Raw genomic sequence first — 25,607 nt, 5'->3', positions numbered from 1 at the left:
GGGGGGATTATGGCGTTACCGGAGAATGTGGGAAGACGAAATAAAGGGGAACTACTGAGGGCAAACTCTTTTGTTCCTTGTTTGACTTACAGAAAGATGGCTGTCTTTCAAAAAAAAAAATTAACACGTGGTGGAAGAAATCCACATGAAGAAGGGAGTAGACGAAAAAAAAAAAAAAGAAAAGAAGAAGAGTTAAACACACGTATAGGGGGGTATAGACGGCTTGACCGACACACACAACGGGACGAAAATTACGTATTAGCAAAATTACGTCACATTTGGGGAGGGGATGCGCGTGTGTGTTATAGGAGGGATTCTACATAAAAAAAAGGGGAAGACAGAGCGGAAGATGCATCGAAAGCGTCGAATGCGTCAAATACGGTGGGATGAAATATAAGGTGTGTAGGACGACACATTTACGTTTAAGTAGATGTATACGGGATAAAGGGGTAAAAGATACCATAAAATGGAGGAAAAAATTAATAATCGAAATTTTTCGATATGCAAAACACGGAGCAGCAAAAGGGAAACTTGCGCTTTTTTGTCTTTAAGGTAGTTTTATTCTAGCTTTAACTTGGTTGATGGGCTTGTTGGTTGATTCTTGTTTAAATAGTTTTTTAAAAATATATTTATTTTTTTGGTTTTAAAATTATTTTTAATTTATTTTAAAATTATTTTAAAATATTTTTTAATTATTTTTTAATTATTTTTTAATTATTTTTTAATTATTTTTTACGAACTCGTTTAGCGGTTTGTTTGTCCTTTTACTTTTTTTATATTAGGCACAGATGCAGGAAAAAAAAAAAAAAAATATATATACATATAAACATATATATGTGGACACACGTTCTATAAACAGGATTTCGAGGAGGATTAAAGAGAACGGTGAGTTCGCGCACGAACTGGGCGGATGGTGAGTTGTGAACGTACAGGAAAGGCTGCTAGTTACTCGAGCTCTCATGCATGTTTAATTAATCTCACCATGATCCTGAGCGATTTGATGAGGTATGAAGTGACCTGGTGAAATATGAAGCGATGGCGTAAGATACGCTTATTTTTGCTTTACTCCACTTCCTCCCTCTTTAGTAGTCTCAGAAGAGCTGTAATGAGTGTAAGAACACATGCTACATCTGCAGGAGTATACAATATGGTTGCAACTTGCGTGGCAATTACTTGTTTCCATATGCAATACGCTTACGGTTAATGGGAAAAAAATAAAATAAATGGCGTCATATTTGGGAAAAATATATATATATTTAACATTTTAAAATGTTTATCACGAAATAGCTATTTTTTTTTTTTTTTTTTTTTTTTTTTTTTTTTTTTTTTTTTTTTATACATGAGTCTACAAGATGATGAAGAGCTACATTTTTACATGCACAAATAAAAAAAAAAAATGGCTACTTGCTCTTTCCCCCAAAAAAAAAAAAAAAAAAAAAAATTAGCTACCTGTTGCTCTTTCCAACCCAGAAGCATGTGCATGCAGAAGAACTAAAAAAGGGATTCAGTTTTTAATTGCATACTATTTAAACGGGGAAGCATTAAGCACATTTTGTTATAGCAATTGTTCTTCCTGTCTTTATGGAACACTTCTTGGCAAAATGTAAATCTGTGTGTTGGCTATTTTTTTCCCATGCGTGCATGCAATTATTTTCCGTTGTGGTAGCTGGAAAAATGGAGAGTGTGAAAATTACACCAGCACTTTTTAGTGGTGCCCATTTTAGAAGGGGCCCACTTGGAAACAGTTCACCTGTGAAAGGGATAATCCTCCTAGCAAAAAAGAAGCCTGGCGTATAGGACACAGTTTAAAGAAAAATGTTACACCATTTTGACAGCCAATACCTCAACATGGCTGTTAAAGACTTGTTAACTGAGTACCCCTTTTGTGAAAATTTTGTTCATGATTTTTTTTTTTTTTATCAAGTGTGCATTTACATAAGAAAAAGCCTTTATGAGAATGAACACTTTAGAAAAAGAACGCATTTATGAAAAGGAACGATTTATGAAAAATAATTATAAAAACGAAGGGAGAGCTCTATTTTCTACAAAGTCGCCAGTTCTTCTTTTCTCATTTTGCATAGGGCGATGATGCCCCACTTGCGGGCGTTTATGTGAAAAAATATAAAGGAAGAACCCACTTGGTGCTTTTCTAGCAAGGTAGAGATGCCTTAAAAAAGGAGGGCACAGACACACGCATGAGTATATATATATGTTTATGCACATATATGTGTCTACTTCTTGGTCATTTTCTTAGTACAGTTTGTCCCTACATTAGGATTACACAAGGGTGCTATCCCACCTTTACCCACCAAAAATGGAGAACGGTGCGCACATTTAGTAGTTTGCATGGTTACGTTTTTACACATATTGGAAGAAAAACTCATGGATCACTTCACTAATTTTACCCTAGATAATCTAGCTAATGCATTTAAAAAAATTTCATTCTAACAGGTTGAGGTGATAAAAAAAGGCAAAACCCAAAAGAATGTTTTTTTTTTTTTTTTTTTTTTTTTTCCAAGTTCATTCGGTTTACATTTAAGGTGTACACATAGTGTGACACTTCAACTGCGATGTTCTCCTCTTTGATGCACATAAAGATGTGTATTCTGTTCATTCGGGAAGGAAAAGAAAAACCAACGTTGAAACAAAAATTAGTGTTACCATTAAGACTTAAGTAAGCACGAAATGGAAGGGCACTCTTGGGGGAATGTTTCTATTTTTGACAACCTACAATGCGCAAGGATAAAAATGAAGTATTACACGATGGTTACATTTTTTCAGTCGCGTAAATGAAAAACACTCCTAAAAAAAAAAAAAAGAAAATTAGAAAGATAACAGAATCGTAGTGGGAACGAACAGAAAGTGCTATATTCACCACGTGACATACGTGTTATGAAGGGAAATGGCCGATTCTCTTCTTTTTTGCTCTCCCTCCCAACATATGATTTATTTTTTTCAAACGTATTTTCTGCACTAATGGGGGGAATATACAGTATGTCTAATGAGCCGAGTATGTTGTCACTATACATTTTTCCTGTTCTTTTTTTTTTTTTTTTTTTTTTTCACAATTTTGGAATAAAAAAAAAAAAAAAAAAAGAGCGTAAATAAATGCTCATCTTGCTATATAGACAAGTGGCAATTTATAGCTTGGTAAAAAATCCTTTAAAAGATCCACATGAGCGGATGAAGATATGGATTACACGCGCAGTCCCTTCAGTGTGTATGCACTCGTGTTATTAAGTGTTTACATTTTTATAACTTATGTGCGTTTCATCAGGGGGGAGAGTGCCCAAAGAAAAAAAAAGGATGTGGCATTTTCCCTTCCGCCTTATATTTCGAATCCCACATGGTGTGTACGCAAGGATGTATACTCGCACGTTCCCGTTTTGCACATTTGTGTAGTCACACATTTCTCCCTACTGTTAAGCATTTTCGGAACGCCCTCGTGGGAAAAGATTCAGGAATAAAAACATACACTTTTCTTTTTTTTTTTCTTTCTTTTTCCGGTTAAAAGTTTTGCAGTAATTGACTCCAGGGGGTGGGAGTTCGAAGCATGCGCACTATTTTGCTACATTTTTAAATCTCCAAAAAAGGATTTTTTTTTTTTTTTTTTTTCTCTCTCTTTCCCTTTTTATGTCAACGCTAGGGAAAGTACAAAATGAAATAAAAAAAAAAAAATGTAACGCAAGTGTGGCAAAAAAAAAGAAAGTGATGCAATATATTCCCATTTTTAACGGCGTGATATCGAACATTTTCGTTTTCTTCCGTTTTCCAAAGGAGAGTTGAAAAATAAACGTGTGGTGGAAGAGATCGAAACTGCCGAGGCGTCGGCGAGCCGCGACGCGTCGTGAAATATGGGGCACCCGATGGAAGAGCAGCGCAACGTTGAACGTTTTGCAAAAGGAGGAAAACGTGTTAAGTGATTCTCCACGCGAATACATCGCACAGTGTTGTTTACCCCTTGCCTGAGGCGCAACCCTCTGTATCGGGAAAAATCAAAGCGGTCCATCCATTTTCAATAACAATTTTCATCAACAATTCTTACCGACCATTGGCCCCTCTGCGACAAAATGGGAATTAAAGGCCTGACCAAGTTCATCGCTGACGCAGCGCCCAACGCCATTAAGGAGATAAAAATTGAGAACCTCATGGGGAGAGTGGTGGCCATCGATGCGTCCATGTCTTTGTACCAATTTATAATAGCCATAAGGGATTCTGAGCAGTATGGAAATTTGACGAACGAGTCTGGGGAAACGACCTCGCACATATCGGGGCTAATGTCGAGGAGCATAAAGCTAATGGAAAATGGTCTGAAGCCGATTTACGTGTTTGATGGAGCGCCCCCTGAGCTGAAAGGATCCGAGTTAGAAAAAAGAGGAGAGAAAAGACAAAAGGCAGAAGAATTATTAAAGAAAGCTAAAGAGGAAGGAAATTTAGAAGAAATCAAAAAACAAAGTGGAAGGACAGTAAGGGTAACGAAAAAGCAAAATGAAGAAGCAAAAAAATTATTAACACTAATGGGAATCCCAGTTGTGGAGGCTCCATGTGAAGCAGAATCTCAGTGCGCATTTTTAACTAAGTACAATTTAGCACACGCAACAGCTACGGAAGACGCAGATGCATTAGTCTTCGGAACAAAAATTTTAATTCGGAATTTAAATGCCAATGCCTCATCAACTAGCCAAAATAAAAATAAGAATTCCAGTAAAAGAGGATACATACTAACGGAAATTAACCTGGAGCAAGTATTGAAAGGATTAAACTTAAACATGAATGAATTTATTGATTTTTGCATTTTATGTGGCTGCGATTATTGTGATACTATCAAAGGAATAGGGTCCAAGACAGCATACAATCTGATAAAGGAATATAACAGTATTGAAAAAATTATAGAAAATATTGACAAGAATAAATACCAAATTCCTTCTAACTTCCGTTTTGTAGAAGCTAGGGATTCTTTTATTAACCCTAAAGTCTTGTCCAAAGAAGAAATTAAAATTGATTGGGGTGAACCCAAAATCGAAGAATTAAAAAACTTCCTAATAAAGGATTATAATTTTAACGAAGTTAGAGTTACCAATTATATTAACAGGTTGTTGAAGGCTAGAAAAGTAACAACACAAAGACGCCTGGACAACTTTTTTACTGCCTGTACAAAGAAAAGCACCAAACTAGTCAATGAGGAAAGTCAAATTAAGAAGGAGGTGAAGCCAAAGCGGAAGGGAAAGAAGAGGGACGCCCCAAATGACAGCTCCACGAAACTCAACTCCAAGCAAAATAAGAAGCCAAAGGGGGAAAAGGAATCGAAAACGGAGAAGGACGACGGGGACACCCATAATGGGAACGATAACGAGGAGGAGGGTGGAGAAGGAGAAACTGCCGACATGGGTGCCAAAGATCCCTTCGACACCGAGGAAGATGAGGACAACCCCAGCGTTAACTTCTTCCACCACAAATCCGACTCCGAATCAGGTAATGTAAAAAAGGAAAGTACGGAGCAGGAAGCAAACGCCACCCCCACGGGTGATGTGTATAGCTTCCCCAATGGGAAAGACGCATCTGGAAGTAACATACACCTGAGTAGCAACAGCACTCTCCATAGTTGTAACAATTTGAATGGTGATAAGGCAATCAACGAGAGCATGCACGTAGTAGGTAGTAGTGCCCCCGAGGCAGGCAACAACGAAATAGGCAACGGTGATCTATTCACCTCGAACGCCGCCGATTGTGTGAATAACAACACCGATAAAACACAAGCTGAAATTGAAATGAAAAAAAAAAACATTTCATTTTTGTTGCCCTACTGCCCCAAGAATGTTACTAGTGTGAAGAAGAGGAAATCCGTTCAGCGTTGTTAAGGGAATCCAGGAGCACCTATGCAGATGACGGTACGCACCCGTCTCGTGGTCTTTTTTTTTTTTTTTTTTTTTTTACGTACTTTTTAGGCTCCCAAGGGTCTTTTCCCCCTCCATGAGGACGCACGTATGCAGAAGCACAATATGCCTCGCGATCCGTTTGGGGGACCAAGCATTTGGCTTTACCTACCCAGTTGTCACCCCCTCCAAATGATTCCCCCCCTTTTTAATTCCACTCTGTGTGTATTTGCAACAACGAAGCTAATACAAATGCATTTTCATTTTGGAAAAAAAGAAAAAAAAAAGACTTCCGTTTGGTGTTTTATTAAAATATTCGCCCATTTAAGAGAATTTAGCTGCTCCTCCCGGTGGCTGCTTTTTTTTTTTTTTTTTTTCCACCACCATTTGGCAGCAAGTGAGGAGGTAAAGACCAAATGACCATTTTGCCTAGGGAGAATAACAAAAATGGCGCTGTAGAAGGCTTTTGCCCCATTTTGCAACCCCTCCGTGAATATTTCTTACTGATTATTTTTGACTAGCCTAATGTGCTTGAAAAGAAAAAAGAAATTTGCACATGTAGAATAGTACCTCCTTGGCTTCTTTTGTAACAATAACTGTGCACGCTTTGACATGCGTTTGTGTTTCTCTCATTTGGGATCCCCTTTTTATATGGTTCTATTTTCCCGTTGGTGCTGAATATGCCTCCTCCCAAAAGGGTAAATTTTCTGTCATCGGAGAAGGCTCCCACATCCCCCACCCCTAGGAGAGCTAACTAGTCGCACATTTTGCTGTTTCCACGGGTAGGTAATTTAAAAAAAAAAAAAAAAAAAAAAAGAAGCATCAATCCACGTGAGCATGTGATGGTAGGTAATGATGTGCATCCAAATGAGCACGTTATCATGTTATTTTTAGCAACCGTTACACTTATGTTGCATTCATCCCGTCATTAATGAATTGTAGCTTTTCGCCCATCTTTGTGCGAAGGGAACTGATGAGGGGAAGTGAACTCAGGTGTGCTGATTCTTGCAAAGTCCACTTTGGCATTCTTCCTTTTGATCAAATGTAAAATTGTTTTAAATGAATAATTTCAGGAAAGGAATTTTTTTCTGTTTTTTTAAAAGTGAAAATTGTTTTTCCTTTTGTGATGGAAGGAGCAGAGCCAATGTACAGTTTGTGGGGAGGAACGTGGGGGGGGATTTCTGGAGAAAGTGCGTTCGACAATTTGCCGTAGGTAGAGGAGAAGGGGTAGTGACGAGGTTAAGGAGGTCATGCAAACGGCGGTCATCCAAAAGGTTTGGATCCCCCGGGGAAGTGACATCGAGGGGGTCTGCACACTTCTTCTCCAGCGTTGGTGGAGAGAAAACCAATGAAACCGATTTAGGGGGACAGCAGCAGGGGAAAAGCGCAGATGGAGATGAGATAGCAGATGTGAAGTGCGGCGTGAACGTACGGAGTAACGGTAGCAGCCATGATGAAGAGGAGGGTCAGCGTGAAAGTCAAAGCGACCTCCAAAAGGGGGAGGACAACGTTGACCAGGAGGATGTTGACCGGGACGATGTTGACAGGGATGATGTTGACCAGTACGCTAAGTCCTTTTACGAAATCTACGATGACCAGGGAGACACGCAGGACTGCCCGCACGAGCTTCGCAGGTTCATCATAAAGGAACACATGGATGTGAAGATAAAAATAAAGTGCTCCAGCCCAAGGAACCTGAACAAGCGAGACGTGCAAAACGTCATCGGTGAGATGTTCGAGGGGGGTGAAGAAATCGACTCAGGTAATGACATGGCGGACTCAGGAAATGAGAAGGTCCAAGACGACGCAGAAATCTACTATCTCAATTCGAATTTCAAAAATTTCAACTACCCGGATCGAAACGTGTTGTGGCCCAACCCGCTAGTATATAATCACCGATTGCAGCCATTCCTATTGGAAAGGAAGGAGGACGAAGACAGTAATACCTTTGACATGAACAAAAAGTATATCGAAGTAAATAAAAGGAGGCTACAGAATTTGTGGTCTTACAGTTCCAGTTATGGAGTAGATTGGAACACCCTCGATGCTCTTTATTTAAAATTCAAAAACGAGAAGGAGGAACATTTGAAAAAATGGGAGGAGCATAAGAACAATATTATGATATATGCATCAAGAGTTGCCAAGAGGAAGTTAATAAACAGTCGAAAAAAGTTACTAGATAATCTGGGGATTGATTATTCCAATAACGTTTATGCCAATTATGAGGACACGGGACAGGTGCAAGAAACGTATATGGAAGATGACCAGGAGGTCGAATATAATTTGTTGTTTCCTCGATCTGTCTTCCGCAAGTGGACTCGCACGTACTGTTGGAGAGATACCTATGTGCCTAACCATCCGTTTAGACAAACGTGAAATCGTCATAATGATAATGTTACGGATGCTACATCTCCGTTTTCATGAACCCGCATAAAGATGACTTTTTTTTTTTTTTTTTTTTTTTTCTCCCCCTCTCTCTCCTTTTTAAAGGTTGTACTTTTACTGGAAGGACAGGTACATGCACTACTACGAAGACACCCTGTGCGATTATCTGAAGGGAGAAGTGGTGGACTTGCAACTGCTGAGGGAACAGAATGAGCGGAACCTGCATTTGTCCGGGAAGAAAATGATGAGGGAGCACTCATTCAGCTTAAGGCCAGTGAAGGGGTCCAATTTGTACGTTACAAGATATATCCCCAAAGGGAAGCGACGGGTAAGGCAGACAGGCTACCATCCCCGCAGTGCGTGCAGTATGTAGTTATTCCCACATATGGGAGTTCTTCTACTAAATTACCAATACGTTATCCCCATCACACTGCATCCACCACCACCACCACCACCCTATGCGTATTCCTCACCGCAGGTTAGAACCAATGCCGATCAATTTGACTTAACAGGCGTCGGAGAAAATATATATAACACCGCCCAGAAGGAGAAATAAATTAGGAAACAATGTGCGTATCCTTTTTCTATGTGGCCTGGGTAGCATGTTTAGAGAATACCTGTGCAGACATTTATATCCCCTCCCTTGCAGGTGGGTTCTTCTAGCCACTACGTTTACTTCCAAGCCGTTTTGCATAATTGGGGATCCTCCCATCCCACTATAGGTTTTGCAACACTCCCTTGTGCAAAACTATGGTGGATGGTTGTCATGGCATTTTGTTCCTGCTTTTTACCCCACGTAGTGCATGCTCGTGCTTATGCAAACGGATATTTTCCTGATGTACCTATCCTGCGCATGCAGGAGGGCCTCTTCTTCACCTTAATCAGATCCTACTGGATCCACTCGGATCACTCCACAATCCCCTTTTCACACAAACGAGGTACTTGTTAACATCTTTGCGAAGTTTTTTTTTTTTTTTTTTTCGAATTCCCAAACGGAGGGGATGTTACCAGATGGAGAAAAATAAAATGGCATAAAAGAGTAAGCATTGTAAAAAAAATGGGTAAAGTACTGTCAAAAAAAAAAGGAACCAGTGAGTAACATCACGCCGATGGAAAACCTACCATGGAATGACACATCTAATGTAGGAAAATTTTATTGGAAGCATCCTTTTGCAGTTTGCTAAATGGATGCATTCTTTTTTTTTTTTTTTTTTTTTTTTTTTTCCCTTCCAATTAGAATTGTTTTGTACTAATTTTGGTGCACCAAGGTTCGGGGGTGCGGAGAACCTAATTAGGCACATTTTTTTCCCCTCGCCGGGAATGAGAGTCCGGATGTTTTTAAATTCTTAAATATAGTGCTCATTCTAGTGGCCACTGATAGGGGAAAAGAAAAAAAAAAAAAAAAAAAAAAAAAAAAAAGGTAACGAAAGAACTGGAAAGGACGAAGTCAGAAGTTAAGAGTTAGAAGTGACACGTCACAGGCAACGCGAATGAGTCGCACAAGGAGTACAAGAATTTTGTATCGCCCCTCCCACCCCTCATTAGTTGTGGGCCTCATGTAAATGGTACCACGTAAAATTGAATTTATACTGACAGCAGTATCCCCCCGGGGAAGGGATACCAGTCGTTTTGGCGTCACATGAATGTATATGTTTGTGTTCATTTGTACCCGCGCCTATCAACCGTGCGCACATTTTCTCCCCTTTTCAACTAACCATGAATTAATCGCGACTTCATTTTTTACCCGTGTGATTGAAACGTTTGTGAGTCACTCATGTTATATGTAATCTTCTAAAGGAAAACAAGTCCTAAAAGGGCAGAAAAAAAAAAAAAAAAAATTGTTATTCAGACGGAGAAGGAAACTGGAATATAGTAGACCGAAGGGATATAGAATGTAAATGAGGCAAAGCGTAGGATGGATAATCGAAAGTATATTGGTTAGTCTATTAAACAGTTTTGATGTGCATGTGATGTTGTACCTCGCGTGTAGTACATTCCCTCTTGGAACATTTTCTCTCACCCCGTAGTCAACAACTGCGCACATTTTTTGCAAATTCAACTGTTATCATTCGTTGTTGCGCAGTTGTTGGCTAGTCCGATTTGTGTATTAGCAAAAACATTTTTTTTTTTTTTTTTTTTTTTTTTTTTGTATTCTTCACTTCCTGAAGACAACGAACTGACGGGGGACTGGATATGCTCGGACGAAAAGTAATGTCAAATTTTGCCAACCCATTCACTGCTTCGGAGCAAGTCTATCCGTCGCGGCAAATGCGTTGTTGTGTCTACCCTCGACTATGGCTAAGCGCCCCCGCTTGTCCCTTTCGTGTTGCGCGTCCAATCTGGCATATAACACGCCGGGGCTGTTAAGGGCGCGCCTACAAGCGTGCATACCAGAAGTTACTGCACGCAAAAAAAAAAAATAAAGAAACGCTTTTCATGCACATTATTTTTAAAGCTGCGGGATAGTGAACTCGGCTCAAAGAACACACTGTAATCGATGCAACAGAGTCCGTCCAAAAAGCACAAGTAACGATTTTAAAACGGCACAGTGGTGATGTGCCATAAGTAATATGTGTATAGGTTTCCCGTGTACCGATCGTCACCGCTACCGCTTTGTTTGCCATTCCAGCGTGTGCAACGTAGAAGTGAACATGGAAATTGGCATTACTTTTCGCATCACTTTGCACAGCGCTACACTCATCGCCGCACCCACCACCCCCTAGTGAAAAAAAATTCCAAGCAGGTTCTTTTCAAAGCGAACGACTGGAAGTGTGAAGACTGTGGCAACATCAATTGGGCTAAGAGGGAAAAATGTAACATATGTAGTAAGGTCAAATTCCCAAAAAAGGGAAACGACCCCAAATCAAATAAAGAAATACGGACTGGCAAAGGTGGAGGCCACTACGATATTCAGGGAAGTAATGAAAAGAGAGTCCATGATTCGGATGATGAAGAGTATGATGAGTTCGGTCGGAAGAAGAAGAGGAAGATAGTAGGTTCGTACCCGGTTGGAGAAATACCTCTGCGCTGTTGTCTGCATTCCGCATGTGCTCCAAACACACACATTTTTGGGCAATACTGCAGTTTTTCCCCTTTTTTTTTTTTTTTTTTTTTTTTTTGCAGATAAGGATATCCAAAAGGATAAGGATAGGGGTGATAATGACACGAGCAGAGACACAAGTATCTACAACAACAACAGAGAATCCTCCTACAAAAAGGACACGTACAGAAATAAACAATTTAATGACTCCCTATCAAGGAGTTTCACGTCAAGTAATTACCAAAAATGTACCGATGGGGGGGGCTATTACAAGAATAACTACGACCGGAGGAAGCAGGACGGAGGTTACAACGCCGGTCGGTACGATGGAGAAAGCAGACGTAATGAGCGAATCAGGCATGATGACGGAGGCAGGCATGATGACGGAGGCAGGCATGATGGCGGAGGCAGGCATGATGGTCGAGACAGGTATGATGACCGAGGAAGGAATGGTGACCGAGACAGGTATGATGACCGAGGAAGGAATGATAACCGAGGAAGGAATGATAACCGAAGCAGACATGATGAGCGGAACCGCAAGGGCGACAACCGACACGACGAAGGCACAACACATGGTCGTAAACCGAACTATGACAGTGATAGGCGATACAAAGATAGGCCGGATAGCTCCTACAAGTCGGAGAATGGCAGAGTATCCGATTACGACCGAAGGAGGTATAGACGAGACTAAGCTGCTCACGCGGGAGAGGAGGATGAACCAACAGAGCAATGCAGATGATGTGGCAATTACTAAAGACTCGCATATTGGTGGAGAGGAATCATTTTGAAGCTGAAGAGGAGCTCATCCGTCGTGGCGGCAAAAAAAAAAAAAAAAAAAAAAAAAAATGATCCTTTTCGCGCATCATTGTAGTCATGTGCATCGTATGTGCATACATTTTTTTTTTTTTTTTTTTTTTTTTTTTTTTTTTTTCCGTTTTGAATAAAGTGTAGCTGAGCAAGGAGACATGTTTGAGAGGTGTGTGAAAATTTGCCTCCCAATATTTTGCATAACGTTCTATAAAGAGCACATTTATGTGAATAAGTGTATATGTAGGAAGATATATACGTGCACGTGTGTGTATGTGTGTGTGCCCGGCGGCACTAAGCTCCAGCGCACACATAATTTGCTTCCTTTTTTAAAATAACTACATTTGTTAATTGTTTTACTTCACCGCTTGGGCACTCCCGGTTAATCGTGAAGCACCTTCTTAAGCTCACCAGAAGTCATATTAACAATTTTGTTATTTTCGAGAAGACTTATTTGCTTTTTGAGGATTACTATCAAGTCTAGCTGTTTTTTGAAGGCATAAATGAGTTCCTTTTTTTCCTTTATCAATTTGGCTACATGTTCCTTTTGGCTGTTTTTGTCTGACATATTTTTATCGATAGTAGTGGAGCTACCAAGGATCATCATTTCCCCCTTGTTCTTCAAAACGTTTTTATAATTCTCTATTTCACTCATGTACTTGTTTATGAGTTCATCCTTTTTTTTGATTAAAATATTCTGTTCGTCTATTTTTTTTTCCATTTTTATTTTCTCACTTTGCATTTGTTCAACCTTTAGTTCATTTTGTTGGTCCCTATCCAGTAGCATTTTATTTTCTTCCTCCAGAGTGGCAATCTTTTCATTCAGGAGGGTAGACATTTCGTTTGATTCTTCTATCTGTCTTTTTAACATGTCAACTTTTTCTTCCAACTCTAACTTGTCATTTTGTAAATTTTGATAGTTTTCGTTCAGTTTATCTTTTTCCTTCGTTTCATCACATAGCTTATTATTTATATGATGCATTTCTTCGTTTAAATTTTTTATGTACGTGTTTAGCATGTCTTTCTCTTTTTTGTTTTCCTGTATCATGTTGTTCATTTTTTCTTTGTGCGTCTCTTGCAGTAGTACGAATTTCGTTTCGTTCATTTTTATCTCGTTCACCATTTGTTCGCAGCATTCGTTCGGCTGGGGAAATTTTCCACGATTGCTATTGTTGGTGATTATGGCTGTGGCGCCGCGAGGTGTCCGTCCTGCAGGGATTGTTTGTACCCCGGGAAAGTGGTTAGCTTTTTCTGCATTCTTTAATTTTTCACTTATGGGTATCTTCTTCCGGACAATAATTTTTTTTTTTTTTTTTTTCACTTCTTCCTTTGGTGCTTCTGCTAAGGTGGACTCATCATTTTTGCTGAGAATTGAATTCAGGATTTCATTTTCCGAGTCATCTTCTACCTTATCGCTTTTATCGTTCCTTCCGTTGTGGTTACCTGGATGCTCAAACTGAGTTACAGGTAAAGCATCATTTCCGCACTGCTTGCTTCGGTTTGGCTCCTTCTCAGTGCCTTTTTTCTTCTTCACAATTGTTTTTCCAATATCAGGAGGGTTGTCATCAGCAGCAGGATCATTATTATCGTAGTAATTTTTACCGTTACCATTACCTGTATCATCGTAGACGAAGTTCCCCTGGGGGTATTCGATGTTTTCTTCTTCTCCCCCCCGCTGATCCTTTTCCTCAAGGAGGTCTCTGTGGCCATCCTGATTTGTCTTCCCTCGCTTCACACTAAATTTCGAGACGATTTTCCGAACACCATAAACCTTTTTTTCATCCTGCTTCTTCATGGTTGATTCCGCCATGTTAGTAGGGTCGTTGTCGTCCCATGTAATGCCTGCATTCATCACAACGGTGGCTCCCCCTTCTTGCGCCTTGTTAAGGACCTTCAGCTTCACCACCTTGTCCACCTGAGGAGGAAGAACGCTCCCCGTCAGTGTCTTCTCAATTTGTCCATCTGTTTTCTTCCTCACAATTTTTACATTGGTGTTTTTTTTTACGAGATTATTATTCGAATCCGTCTTATCGACGCTCTTACTTTCCAGCCTAAGCAGACCGCTGCTTTTTAACTTTTTCACAGACATGATGAGAAGACATGTTTTTGAAGGGGGTTACAAAAAAAAAATGAAGAAAAAAAAAAAAAAAAAAGAACTATACCCCTTTCACCAGTTGATTGTACTTCCTGTAAAATTTTATTTCGGCACCTTCGAACGGATTGTATTGGGGCCTTCTAATTAAGCCCCTAATTCGTCTTTCTCGCTTCACATTCCATAGGACCAAAATCCCAGCCTGTTTGTTCATGCGTAAATGTGTGAAGGATTATCAAGATAGACGAAAGAACATTAGCAAAGGAGTATATAGAAGAAATGATGTGGGCATGTAGACCAGGAGTCATGGGGATATTTCTCCTTGTCTAGGTGCGTAAAAATTGCTACTACGTTATATACATATGAGGTACCTTCTGAAAACTGTGCGAATGGAATGGACTTGTCAATTTTTGCACATAGGGGTTAAAATCATCACGTGCGCGAAAAAAAAAAAAATAAAATAAAATAAAAATAAACCATCAAAACATGTAAAGAAGCAATCAAACAAACAAACAAAAAAAAGGCATAGACGAACTGGTATATCTGCATAACAATGAATCGGTTAAGCGGGGAGAGAAAAAAAAAAAAAAAAAAACTCCTCTTTTTCTCTTCCAACGGGCAAAGCGAAAATGAGAGGTCATTTTTTTTTTCTGTATACACCATGTGCCACGGGCAAGGGGTCTTCAAAAAAATTACCGCACGCAAGGAATCACACACAAAAAAAGAAAAAAAAAAAAAAAAAAAAAATGAATCAATCAATGAATGAATGAACCACGCGGAAATAGATGGACGGATTGGAGGGTGTGCCCAAATGTCGCGAATTGCTCCCCCTGTAGAAAAATTTCAACGGGATTGCTTCCAAGGAGAGAGGCATGCAGACACCTTCGCCCAATCCAGCACCAGTTCACTTTATTAAACTCTGAAATAAGCAGAATAGGAAATCTACGAAAGGATAACCATTCCTCTCTGCCCTTTTGCCCGCGTGCCAAGTGATCTCCTATCGGCACAAAACACATGACCATCTGGTGATACATCCAGGCATCCCTCTAACTGGGTCCATGAACTACTTATCCATTCAGATCCTCTTCCTCACTATTGTCCGACACATAGTGGTAGTACCTCTTTAGGACATTTCTCCTGTTCCTCAAGGTGAGTAATTTTTTGTTTCTAAAAATGATTCCCTCCCTCGTTATGTCTCTATAAATTTGTCGAAGTTCTTTTTCCAACAAACGGTGATCTACACTTTCATTTAAATTACACATGCTTTTGTACTTGTCTATCATCCTTTCGAAGATGCGACTCTCCTCCATTTTTAACTTTTCCAGTCGGTTCAGAGGATGTCTATTCTTTGTACTAATGCGTGGGAAGGAATTTATTTTCTTTTCTTCCTTTTCATTGGGCACAACATTTGCAACGATTTCCACCCCGTCACCATAGTCACCACTGTCGGAGTTATCCTCCGATGGACCACTTTTCTCTTCATCACTAGGGAGGGGAGTCTCCCCTCCATCCGTTCGGCCATTTTCGCCGTCTTCTCCTTGGTCCCCCTTTTCCTCATCACTCTGCGAGGTGTCTTCATCCTCTTGGGCACTCCTCCCCCCTTGGTCGCTCCATATATTCTGGTCCTCCTCTTCCTCATCTTCGCCGTGCGTGCTTATCCTCTCCAACTCATTCAGCATCTGGCTGAAGGCCGCACATGATTCGCCCCCCTCTGACTGCTCCGATTCGTCAGAAAATGGGAACGCTTCCTCCTGGTCGGGTTGGCCCATCTCACCGTTAGACACATCGCCCGTTTCACCATTAACCGTGTCGCCCATCTGACCATTAACCGTGTCGCCCATCTGAACATTAGCCATGTCACCCATCTGAACATTAACCGTGTCACCCATCTGACCATTAACCGTGTCGCCCATCTGACCATTAGGCACATTCCCCACCTCACAGTCGACCATGCCTACCGGCACACTTGCCATGACCTCAGCTGGGGGAGTTACCATATCTTCTGTCTCCTCGTCACGATTAAGGCATCCCCGAACATGGCGTATTTCCTGCTTGACCAACTTCCTTTCTTGGAAAAATAATCTCCGCTTTAATTTTTCTTTCTGTTCCTTCATCCGAAGGTGGTCCTTCCTTAAGAGGCTCAAGTCCGCCTTCGCCTCCTCCAGCTGTTTCAAAATGACGTCTTCCGTCTGATCCAATTTCTCCAACTCGTTAATTGTGTTTTTAATTTCATTCAACATTTTATTTTTCAGAAGTATTTTTTTTTTGTTCTTCAGATTTTCCTTCTTAATATTTATGTTGTCCATTTCGCAGTTAAATTGGCTGATGTCGATGGTGAGTTTTTTTTTTTTTCCCTTAATGTTGTTCATATTTTTTTCTACCTCAAAAATATATTTTTTTAACAGGTATATTTTTTTCAGCAAATTGGAGGCATCCATATGCTGGCGGACCTGTTCCTGTGCTTTCGTCTCTGTAGCATTAGTGGTGTGTGTATTTTCGTCGGGCGCAAGGGAAGTGCCCTTTTCGTCCGTTTTTTCGTAAGAAATTTCTACGGAGGATTTCCCCCTTGAATTACCTTCACACACTTGGGTGCACTCCTCATCCGAGTTGTACAATTTTCGAACGACATTTTTTAAATCGGAAAGTAAGCGGTTCGTTTTAGCCTTCTTTTGACAAGAGCTTTGGTAGACTTCTTTCAAATGAGCTATAACTTTTTTTGTTTTTTCCTTTTCATCCGCGACAAATTTTTTTTTCTCCTCCATGAGGGAGGTGGTGTTTTTTATAAAATTCATGGAGGTATTTAAATCTGACTGCTTTTGCAGAAGGGTCTTCATCTCCATTTCTCTCTCTTTCTCCAATTTTCTCTTGCTCCTTATGGCGTCTTCCTTTTGCGATTTTTTAATGATAATAATTTCTTCAAGTTCTTTTATGTTTTGATCAAGGGAGTCAATTTCTTCGTCAATTTTTTGTAATTGATTTTCATACGTGGAGGATAGAACTTGCACAGCTTTGTTTAGTTCTTCTTTGGATTCCTCTACAGTTTTTGTTTTCTCTTTTATGTTTTCCTCCTCAGCTTTTATGTCCTCCTCCTTTTGTGTGATCTTCTTCTTCCACATGGATAGTTCATTTCTTTTTTCTTCAAAAAATTTTTTTTTTTTTTTTTTTTCTTCTTTTTTATTTGTGCATATATTACGAATAATCAAGCGCAGAACATTTTTTACGTACTTCTTCATGAGAAGGTTACAACAATTTACTTGTTTTTTTTTTCTAAATAAATCGGTAATGTAATTTTCTATACTTGCTAACTCCAAATTGTAGGTGGATATTTGTTTTTGCATTTCGTCTGCTGTGTCTAGCTTTTCATTTATGATGAGCACTTTTTCCTCCTCTTTACATTTATTTCTTTTTTTCCTTATCTTATCTACCTTCCCCAAAAATTTGTGAATGAGAAAATCACAGTTGTATTCTTCCTTCAGGTTTAGGAGGACTCTGTGTGCATATGCCTCGTATGTAAAGTAATACATAATGATGAGTACATTTTCGTGGATTTTATTTTGGGCCAGTTGGTCCAAAATTTTTTTCATCTTGTTCTTATTCCATTGCTTTGTGTTCGGCATGAAAAAACCACTAAGAATAGTTAGGAGGTCATGCAACAGGTTTAATCTCTCCTCCGGGAGATCTTCTATGTGACGCTTTTCCTCATCTGGGGAAATGGCACCGTCGCTCCGCTTTGTTCTTTCCCTTTCTCCGCATTCCAGATACCCTTCATATGGTTCATTTGAGTATTCATTTCGGGAATAACTCCAGTTCGGGTGGCTAAAACTGCTACGTTTCGCCTCGTTCACTAACTCGTTGTTATTACTGTCTCGTCCGTAACTACCACACCAAGAGGTATTTCCACTTTGTGCAATTTTGTATAAACTACTTGAACGATCGAAACTCCCATCTTCCTCCTTATCCCCGTGCAGGGGTAATGTAACCGCTTCGTCCCCATGGACATGGTTCCCGCCTTTATCAGTAGCAGCCACACTACTGCAGTAGCTCGGCGCCAGGTCCTCCAAGTCCAGGTACGCGTCCTCTTTCTTCGAACTCAGAGTGCTACTTCCCCTCATCAATTGTGCCTCTTGCGAAGAGCTCCCCTTACCCACATTGGGGTTCTTCCCCTTGGAGCTTCGCTCCGAGGATTTTATGAGCATCCCTTTGAACATGGACATGCTTGTGACAGAGGGGGGAGGGGTAAAACCAAAATGGGGAGCAAATCACAGAGCAGCATAAAACTGCACGTTCTTTTAGTTCCTATTTCGTTTCACATCACAGGTAGGGCGGAAAGAACAACAGGTGCGTTATCTTATTTTGCTGATATGGCATGTTACGAAAATTGAGTGGAAGCCCACAGGTATATGTATTATGGAGGCAAAATGTGGAAAGGATATTTCCTTATTTGTTTTGTCCCTTAGTGGGGCAAAAAAAAAAAAAAAAAAAAAGAAAAAAAAAACTCTAATGGGTATAAAAAGGTGGAAAAATATATATGACCGAAAATTGGCCGTAAAATGGTAGTAAAAAATAAAACCACTTGGAGAAAAAACGCGCTGAATTGATATTTTCACGAAACGGGGCTAGAAAATGCCCCTCCAATTGCTAAAAAAAAAAAAAATCGAAGCAGCTCTGTCACCTGGCCATGGCGCTCCCTCTTCCCTTAGCGTCCTCACTGGAAGGACAAACACTCATGTATCATTTTTATTTATTTTTTGCGAAAAGTTGAGATTAATTCCTATAACTTTTATTTTTTATTTTTTTTTTTTTTATATATATCTTCCTGGTCTTTCCTCACAAAGACGCCCAAAAATCTGGAACTAGAAGTGTTTATATTATACATATTCCTATGTTGGTATGAACAGCAAAACGAAACAAGTGTGTGAAAATAATTGATGAATTAAAAAGGGAAGCGTTTTCACCTCATGGGGCGTGAGACTCAACAAGGTAAACTTTCCTTTATTTGAAATCGTTACCATGGGGTTCTCGTATGCTTCATAATTTCAGCCCAATTTCAATGTGCCCTTAAGTTTGTTCCCCATTTGGCATTAATGGAGAATAGCCTTCCGACGGGAAACGGATAGCTAAACAGATTACTAGCAGCCCAATTTGAAGTAGCATCTCATATGTGCACAAATCACTTTAACCTATGGCCCATGATTTTTTTCTTTTTTTTATTTCTTCACAAAGAGAGGAATTGTATAAATATGTGCTTCGGAACGAGGTAACCTCGCTGCGACGTTGTTATGATGGAAAGGGAAATCGCCTCAGCTGGGGTCCCCATCACAACCTGTGTACAAAGGTCTAACCCGTACAGTAGTCATAATTTTGCATGGCATAAAGAAAAACCGGTAAAGAGTGGAAAAAGGCGAGAAACCACATTCGCAGAATTTCTCATCGTGTAGGTTGATCGGTCATCCACTGTTGCTGAAGAAAATTTGACGCGCTTTAATATTCGGCATGCACTTAGCCCCAATTCATCACGGAGCACACACGCAGTGGTATAACAGAATAGCGTCAACTATATCTCCTCAGATAAATCAAAAAAAAAAAAAAAAAAAAAAAAGGGAATAACTGTTTTTTTCTTTTTAACCTTGTTCTCACGGCGTGTATGTGCATTTAACCATGTGGAAAAGGTCGCTCCAATTCAATTGCGTTGTGATAATAGTTGGTGTACCTTAAGATTAGCCATTCCCTCGCAATGTTCAGGAGCATTACTGAGCAACCTATTTTTTTTACCTGAACGGGTCAGGTAAAAAATGGGTGGAACAATTTTACAAAAAAAAATGGGAAGCAACCAGGTGTACAGGAAGCACAGTGTGCCATCCCTCTACGTGTTGCTTCCCCGCTGTTCTACTGCTTCCACACTGAGGTTCACAAGAGAAATGCGCTTTCCCATGTGTGGCGCAAGGTCGAACAAAATGTTTTTAAGTTAGTCCCCTTCTTTAATTATATTTTCTTTTTACAAATTTAAAAAAGAAAAAAAAAAAGTGAATATATGTCAGATTGGTCGGAAGGTTGCAATCTGGCACTGCGCATAAGTCCGCTTCCATTTTTTTTTTAAATAAATCGAGGGCAGAAAAATGTAGCCAATTGTGTGCATATGTACCTGTATATATATAGCTTCCCTTATTTTCGTAAATGCAATTTTGGCACACTCTATATTTATTGTTCTCTCTCGACAGTTGCACATGGTAGTTGCACATCGACAGTTTATTTCTTTTGTTTTTTTTAAGAATTATAGAAGCTAGCTTTTTTTACAACTTTTTTTTTTTTTTTTTTTTTTTTTTTTTTTTTTACTAATTAAAGAAAAAAAAATGCAGCAAGTCACCCGTTTGAAGGATCCATCAAATGGTTCACCTTTTAAAAAAACTGGGTAGAGCATAAAAACAGATTCCCTGGTGGAAGTTACAAAAGAAAAAGGCGAATGAATTTTCTTGAGTAAGCACACATGAGCATCCATCACGCGTGACATTCCTGATGTAGAGCACGCAGTGTGTAAGCCTTTTCCATTTTTATATCTTGGCTGCCTGCACCTCCTAACCAACCCCTGTTGTGAAAAAAAAAAAAAAAAAAAAAAAAAGCTTAGAAGCCAACTTCTATGTGTGTTGTCGAATACTAGCACGCCGAGTCGCACATATGTGTTGCGTACGTATACGTGCTGTGATGGCAACTTGTTTTTATTTTACTTCCCCTCAACGTTTGATTTAAGTTTTTGAATTTAACTTCCATTTTGACGTCGATTCTTTTAGTGTCGATTTTTTTGATGTTGATTTTGATTTTGTTTTTTAAGCAGTTGTAAAATTTCGCCTTTAATTAAGCTTTTCCCTTTTAAGCTTTTCGCTCCGTAGGCACATGCCACGTACATGCCTGACACCTTTACGTAGATATTTGCTCATTTTACAATTTTTGTCCGTATGAACTTCGTCTGACCAAAGTATAGTAGGTTTTTTTCTTCACCCCCAAGGGATTACATCTTCCGGTGAAGAATCTCTTGCAGGTGTGTGTGAGATGGTGTTTCCCTCATTAATCGTCCCCGCTTTAGAAGAAGCCACCAATACATACCAACAACAGCAACCAGAACAGTAACCACAATCACAACAGCAATCGGAGCGCGCGCCATCCGAAACCTCCCGAGAAGAAACCAAACCTTCCCCTCTTCCTCTGTGTATACAAAGAAAGATGAAGGAGTACGAAAATTTCGAAATCCTAAAAAAAAAATTCAGCCCCCTGCTTTTTATTTTCCGGAAGGATGAAGAAAACGAATTGAAGAAGTACACAAAGAAATGCACCTTGGTCAATGCAATAAAAAACTACAACCCAGCGACTCCCAAGGAATATGCTACCGCGTTGGAAAGCAGGTCCAATCTGTACATGAAAAACAAACTAATGAGTTACTTTGAAAGACCTCTTGGTGTTTTCAGCAAATTTTATGATAACACTCCTGTATCGGAAAGGGGACATTTTTTCAGGGCAAATAATATGACTACAAATAATAGGGGACTAGCCTATGGGCATAGCAGCGTGTTCAATAGGACCCTCCTGAATTCAAAATACTTTCCCAACATTTTAAATAACAACATCGTTCGCATGGCTAATGATGAGGAATCTGATTTCGGTGACCTGGAGGAAGACTACGTAGTGGTGAAGAAGGTGTACACCTACGTACGCGAATTCGACAGCATGTACATGTACATTTTCTAGAATTTCTTGTCACCCTTGGTGGGTGTCAGTGTGTACATGAAAAAGTACTCATAAGTGCGCACATGCACATGCAAGTTTTTTTTTTTTTTTTTTTTTTGTTTTTATTTTCCCCCCCAAGAACGGTTTGCTTTACCGTGCCCCGGCTTAACCACTTGTCTGGTCATGCCATTCATCCGCTTTTTTTTTTTTCTTCTTTCTTTTTTTTTTTAATCATCATATTTGGCTACTCTATTTGCAGTATCTTTATGCGCATTGGGAGGGGGGAGGCACGTTTGATAGCGTCTGATTTGTTCTTCTTCGCGGCGCTACGATTTGCTGCTATTTGTCAACAATTATTTTCCCCCTTTATCCTTTTTTTCGATTTTCTTTTTTTTTTTTTTTTTACCACCAAGCCCATTCTTTTTTTTTTGTTTTTTTTTTGTTTTTTTGTTTTTTTTTTTCGTAATTTTACCCCTTTTCATTTCCCCAATTTTGTGTTCGTAAAACTTCTTAAGAATGTAAAGGTGCGATGGCATTGTGTGGATGCCAATGGGGAAAATGCCCGCACAGTAGCGATAATAAAAAGTAAAAATAAATAAAACAAAATAAAACATTTTCGTATGATTCCCTTCCCAAAGGAGAAGCTCCTCTAATGCACATCAAGCGGCGAGCAGAATTTCATTTCCATTTTTTTTGCCTCCGCCAGAGCAACGCCATTTGCGTTGAAGACTCAGATGGGGAATCAATAAAATACCGACCTGCAGAGGTAGAGAAGTAGACGAGGTTAACTCCCAAAAAGTAACTTCCAAAAGGAACGACGTCGGGAGGAGTCACAGTGTGGTGCGAAGGGGATCGCTTTGGCTTATTCCTACCGATTTGGAGTCTCCCCTTAGCGTTGCACACCAAAGAATGAAAAAAAATATACACTCCGTAGAGCATATCCCGCTGAGGCACGATGAAAAATTTAGGAAGAGCCATGTGGGAAGAACTCGTGTACAATGAAATGCGCGAGGGGGAGAGGAAGTGTCTGCAGGATATTATGTTAAACGACATATGGGGGGATGCAGAATCAAGTGAAGATCATGTGAGTAATAGGGGGGAAGTAAACCCAAGCGACTTCATCTTCACAAACACACACAATAACATTTTTGAAAATTATTCAGATCATGATACGTATAACGAAGTTATAGATTTGCTACGTAGGACAGATGTAGCAGACAATGTGGAAAGTAAACTTGAGGAGAACCCCAACTTCGTCAGCGGCGTGGAGGAGATTGACATAAAGAACTTCATGAACTTCGACCCACTGTTTGTTAAGGTTTACCACGAGAGGGGAACAGCCCAGGGGGGAGACAGTACACGCGAAGCAACGGTAGAGGAGGAGGAAGAAGAAGGAGGCAACAAAGAGGCCTACCCTGTGGAGGGACTGGAGCAGAGGAAGGTTGGGAAGGAGAAAAACGCACGGGCTAGCGGCGATTTTAGCGACGACGATATTTACACACCCAAGGCGCTGAAGAGGAAAAGGGAGGAGGGGGAGAGAGCAAAACAGAAAATTGAAAACGAAAAAGGTAACGAAAAAGGTAGCGAAAAAGGTAGCGAAAAAGGTCACGAAAAAGGTCATCAAAATGGCAACCAAAATGGCAACCAAAATGGCAACCAAAATGGCAACCAAAATGATAACAAAAATGGCAACCAAAATGATAACAAAAATGATAACCAAATCGGTAACAAAAATGATAACCAAATCGGTAACCAAAATGACAACCAAATTGGTAACCAGAACGGTCTGCGAAAAGGCTCCCGAGGGGATGCGAACGAGAAAAGCTCCACTGTATCGGTGAGGAAAATAAAGCCAAAGAGGAAGACCCAGGTGCCTGTCAGCAAACGTGGTATCAGCTCCCTCCCATCAGTGAGGAAAAGCACGTGGAAGGGAAAGAAGAGCAACACAGGTACAACCGACAGGGAGAAGAAAATAGAGGATCTCTATTCGCCCATAAAAACAAAACGCAAGGAAGCCTTTTCCAATGCATTCGATATCCTGATTAAACGAAAAAACGAAAAGAACGAAGAAGCCATTAAAGCTTATAACGATATCAATTCAAGAAGAAGATCAAGCAGAAACCGATCGAAGAGTGGAGAGAGTGATAGTAGTGAAGAGTGCCCCACAAAGGATTACCGACTAGGATGCCGTCTAGACCGGACAAATGACAGGAAGGATGAAAAGAGGAAGAATCATAAAAAAAATGGAGATGACTTGAAAGATGGATGTGAAGATATTCCAGAGAAATATCAACACTTGATCGACCAAGGTTTAGAAATCAACGTTTTACGTTATGCCTTAAGCATGAAGATGAGTTCGAACGAACATGTTAAAGAGTCGGACATTATCGGACTGTATGATATTAAGAAAATTATAAAGGATAAAATTGTGAATGCTATTTTGAGACCAGATTTATTTACAGGGTTAAATAGAGCTGCAAAAGGGATACTACTATTTGGTCCCCCAGGAACAGGCAAAACGATGATTGCAAAGTGGGTGGCCTCTCATTGTAGATGTTCGTTTTACAACGTAAGCACATCTTCCCTGTTTAGCAAATACATTGGAGAGACGGAAAAAATCATAACTTGTCTGTTCAAGTGTGCAGAGGTCGATAATCCATCTATCCTCTTTTTCGACGAAATAGATTCCATCCTAGGTATGCGTAAAAAAGACGAAGACGACACAACCATAAGGATTAAAAACCAGTTACTACAAATGATTGATGGTATTAATACGAAGAAGGACGCTGTCATTGTTATTATCGGGGCAACCAATCGGCCTGATATGATAGATGATGCTGCATTGAGAAGGTTCAACAAGAGAGTCTATATCCCCCTTCCAGATTTACAAGCAAGGAAAGAACAAATACGTTACATAATAACGAAGCACACACACTCCGGGTTCCAAATGAGTGAAGAAGAGTTGGACTCCATATCACACAAATTACATAACTGGAACGGAAGCGACATTTACCACCTCTGCACCAAGTGTTATGAGTACGTATATGATGATGCTGTGGAGCAGTACAACGGAATTGAAAATATTCCTAATGCGTCCATCTTCAGGGCCATTCGGTACGATGATTTTATGAAGGCCATGTCCCAGGTGAACACATCCTACAAATGCGTGTTCGATTATGATGAGTGGAGTCAGAAGCACGGCGCGCTCTGAGGCATCTCCACTATTGTACGTATGTGTATGTGTGTCTTTATGTGTGTCTTCATGTGTGTACCCCTGGGCTACCTTTCCACATGCGCAGTTTTCCTTCCACCAGAGAGTACTTTTTTAACTCGTTTCATATAAACCGTACGGGGCAAATTTCCGTGTGCCCCTTTTAACCTTACGATAATACGAACCTTTAAATATATTTTAAAGTAGACAAAAAAAATAAAAGCGGTTTGTATTGTGATGTCCCAGATTCGTGTTCCCCCAGGTTTGTCTTGCGCACCACAACCAAGGGGGGATACAACAAAAAAGAGGTATTGGATTACTCATGCGTAGTGAAAATTGTCCACATGAATAATGGCGCTGCGTAACAGGATATGTGCAAAGCGGAAGATTCAAAAAAAAAAAAAAAAAAAAAAAAAAAAAAAAAAAAAAAAATGCAAATCGATGAAGCAACCGCACAACGGCCTTTTCATTTCTTGGGAAAAC

The 25,607-nt window shown here is 39.9% G+C and overlaps 7 protein-coding genes across 7 annotated transcripts; 5 read left to right on the top strand and 2 right to left on the bottom strand.

The window, feature by feature from the left end:
- Positions 1-4,070: 4,070 nt before the first annotated feature.
- On the top strand, positions 4,071-5,858 carry PKNH_0306500 (flap endonuclease 1, putative; the record flags this gene model as incomplete). The annotated part of the gene is made up of 1 exon (XM_002261008.1): positions 4,071-5,858. The coding sequence occupies one exon, from the start codon at positions 4,071-4,073 to the stop codon at positions 5,856-5,858; it is 1,788 nt and encodes a 595-aa protein (XP_002261044.1).
- Positions 5,859-6,932: 1,074 nt separating this feature from the next.
- On the top strand, positions 6,933-8,814 carry PKNH_0306400 (conserved protein, unknown function; the record flags this gene model as incomplete). The annotated part of the gene is made up of 3 exons (XM_039113807.1): positions 6,933-8,197; positions 8,364-8,586; positions 8,737-8,814. 3 exons carry the CDS (start codon positions 6,933-6,935, stop codon positions 8,812-8,814), a joined length of 1,566 nt encoding a protein of 521 aa, XP_038969421.1.
- Positions 8,815-10,173: 1,359 nt separating this feature from the next.
- Positions 10,174-11,989, top strand: PKNH_0306300 (zinc finger Ran-binding domain-containing protein 2, putative; the record flags this gene model as incomplete). Its single annotated transcript, XM_002261006.1, has 5 exons — positions 10,174-10,195; positions 10,427-10,466; positions 10,714-10,784; positions 10,982-11,254; positions 11,382-11,989. 5 exons carry the CDS (start codon positions 10,174-10,176, stop codon positions 11,987-11,989), a joined length of 1,014 nt encoding a protein of 337 aa, XP_002261042.1.
- A 498-nt stretch (positions 11,990-12,487) lies between these two features.
- Positions 12,488-14,194, bottom strand: PKNH_0306200 (conserved Plasmodium protein, unknown function; the record flags this gene model as incomplete). The annotated part of the gene is made up of 1 exon (XM_002261005.1): positions 12,488-14,194. One exon carries the CDS (start codon positions 14,192-14,194, stop codon positions 12,488-12,490), a length of 1,707 nt encoding a protein of 568 aa, XP_002261041.1.
- A 1,070-nt stretch (positions 14,195-15,264) lies between these two features.
- Positions 15,265-18,411, bottom strand: PKNH_0306100 (conserved Plasmodium protein, unknown function; the record flags this gene model as incomplete). The annotated part of the gene is made up of 1 exon (XM_002261004.1): positions 15,265-18,411. One exon carries the CDS (start codon positions 18,409-18,411, stop codon positions 15,265-15,267), a length of 3,147 nt encoding a protein of 1,048 aa, XP_002261040.1.
- Positions 18,412-21,412: 3,001 nt separating this feature from the next.
- Positions 21,413-21,934, top strand: PKNH_0306000 (conserved Plasmodium protein, unknown function; the record flags this gene model as incomplete). Its single annotated transcript, XM_002261003.1, has 1 exon — positions 21,413-21,934. The coding sequence occupies one exon, from the start codon at positions 21,413-21,415 to the stop codon at positions 21,932-21,934; it is 522 nt and encodes a 173-aa protein (XP_002261039.1).
- Positions 21,935-22,868: 934 nt separating this feature from the next.
- On the top strand, positions 22,869-25,124 carry PKNH_0305900 (AAA family ATPase, putative; the record flags this gene model as incomplete). Its single annotated transcript, XM_002261002.1, has 1 exon — positions 22,869-25,124. One exon carries the CDS (start codon positions 22,869-22,871, stop codon positions 25,122-25,124), a length of 2,256 nt encoding a protein of 751 aa, XP_002261038.1.
- Positions 25,125-25,607: the final 483 nt, after the last annotated feature.

The sequence above is a fragment of the Plasmodium knowlesi genome (genome assembly GCF_000006355.2).
Source record: "Plasmodium knowlesi strain H genome assembly, chromosome: 3".
NCBI lineage: Eukaryota > Apicomplexa > Aconoidasida > Haemosporida > Plasmodiidae > Plasmodium > Plasmodium knowlesi.
Note: the sequence above shows the minus strand (reverse complement) of the source record. Positions and strands in the feature narration are given on the sequence as shown.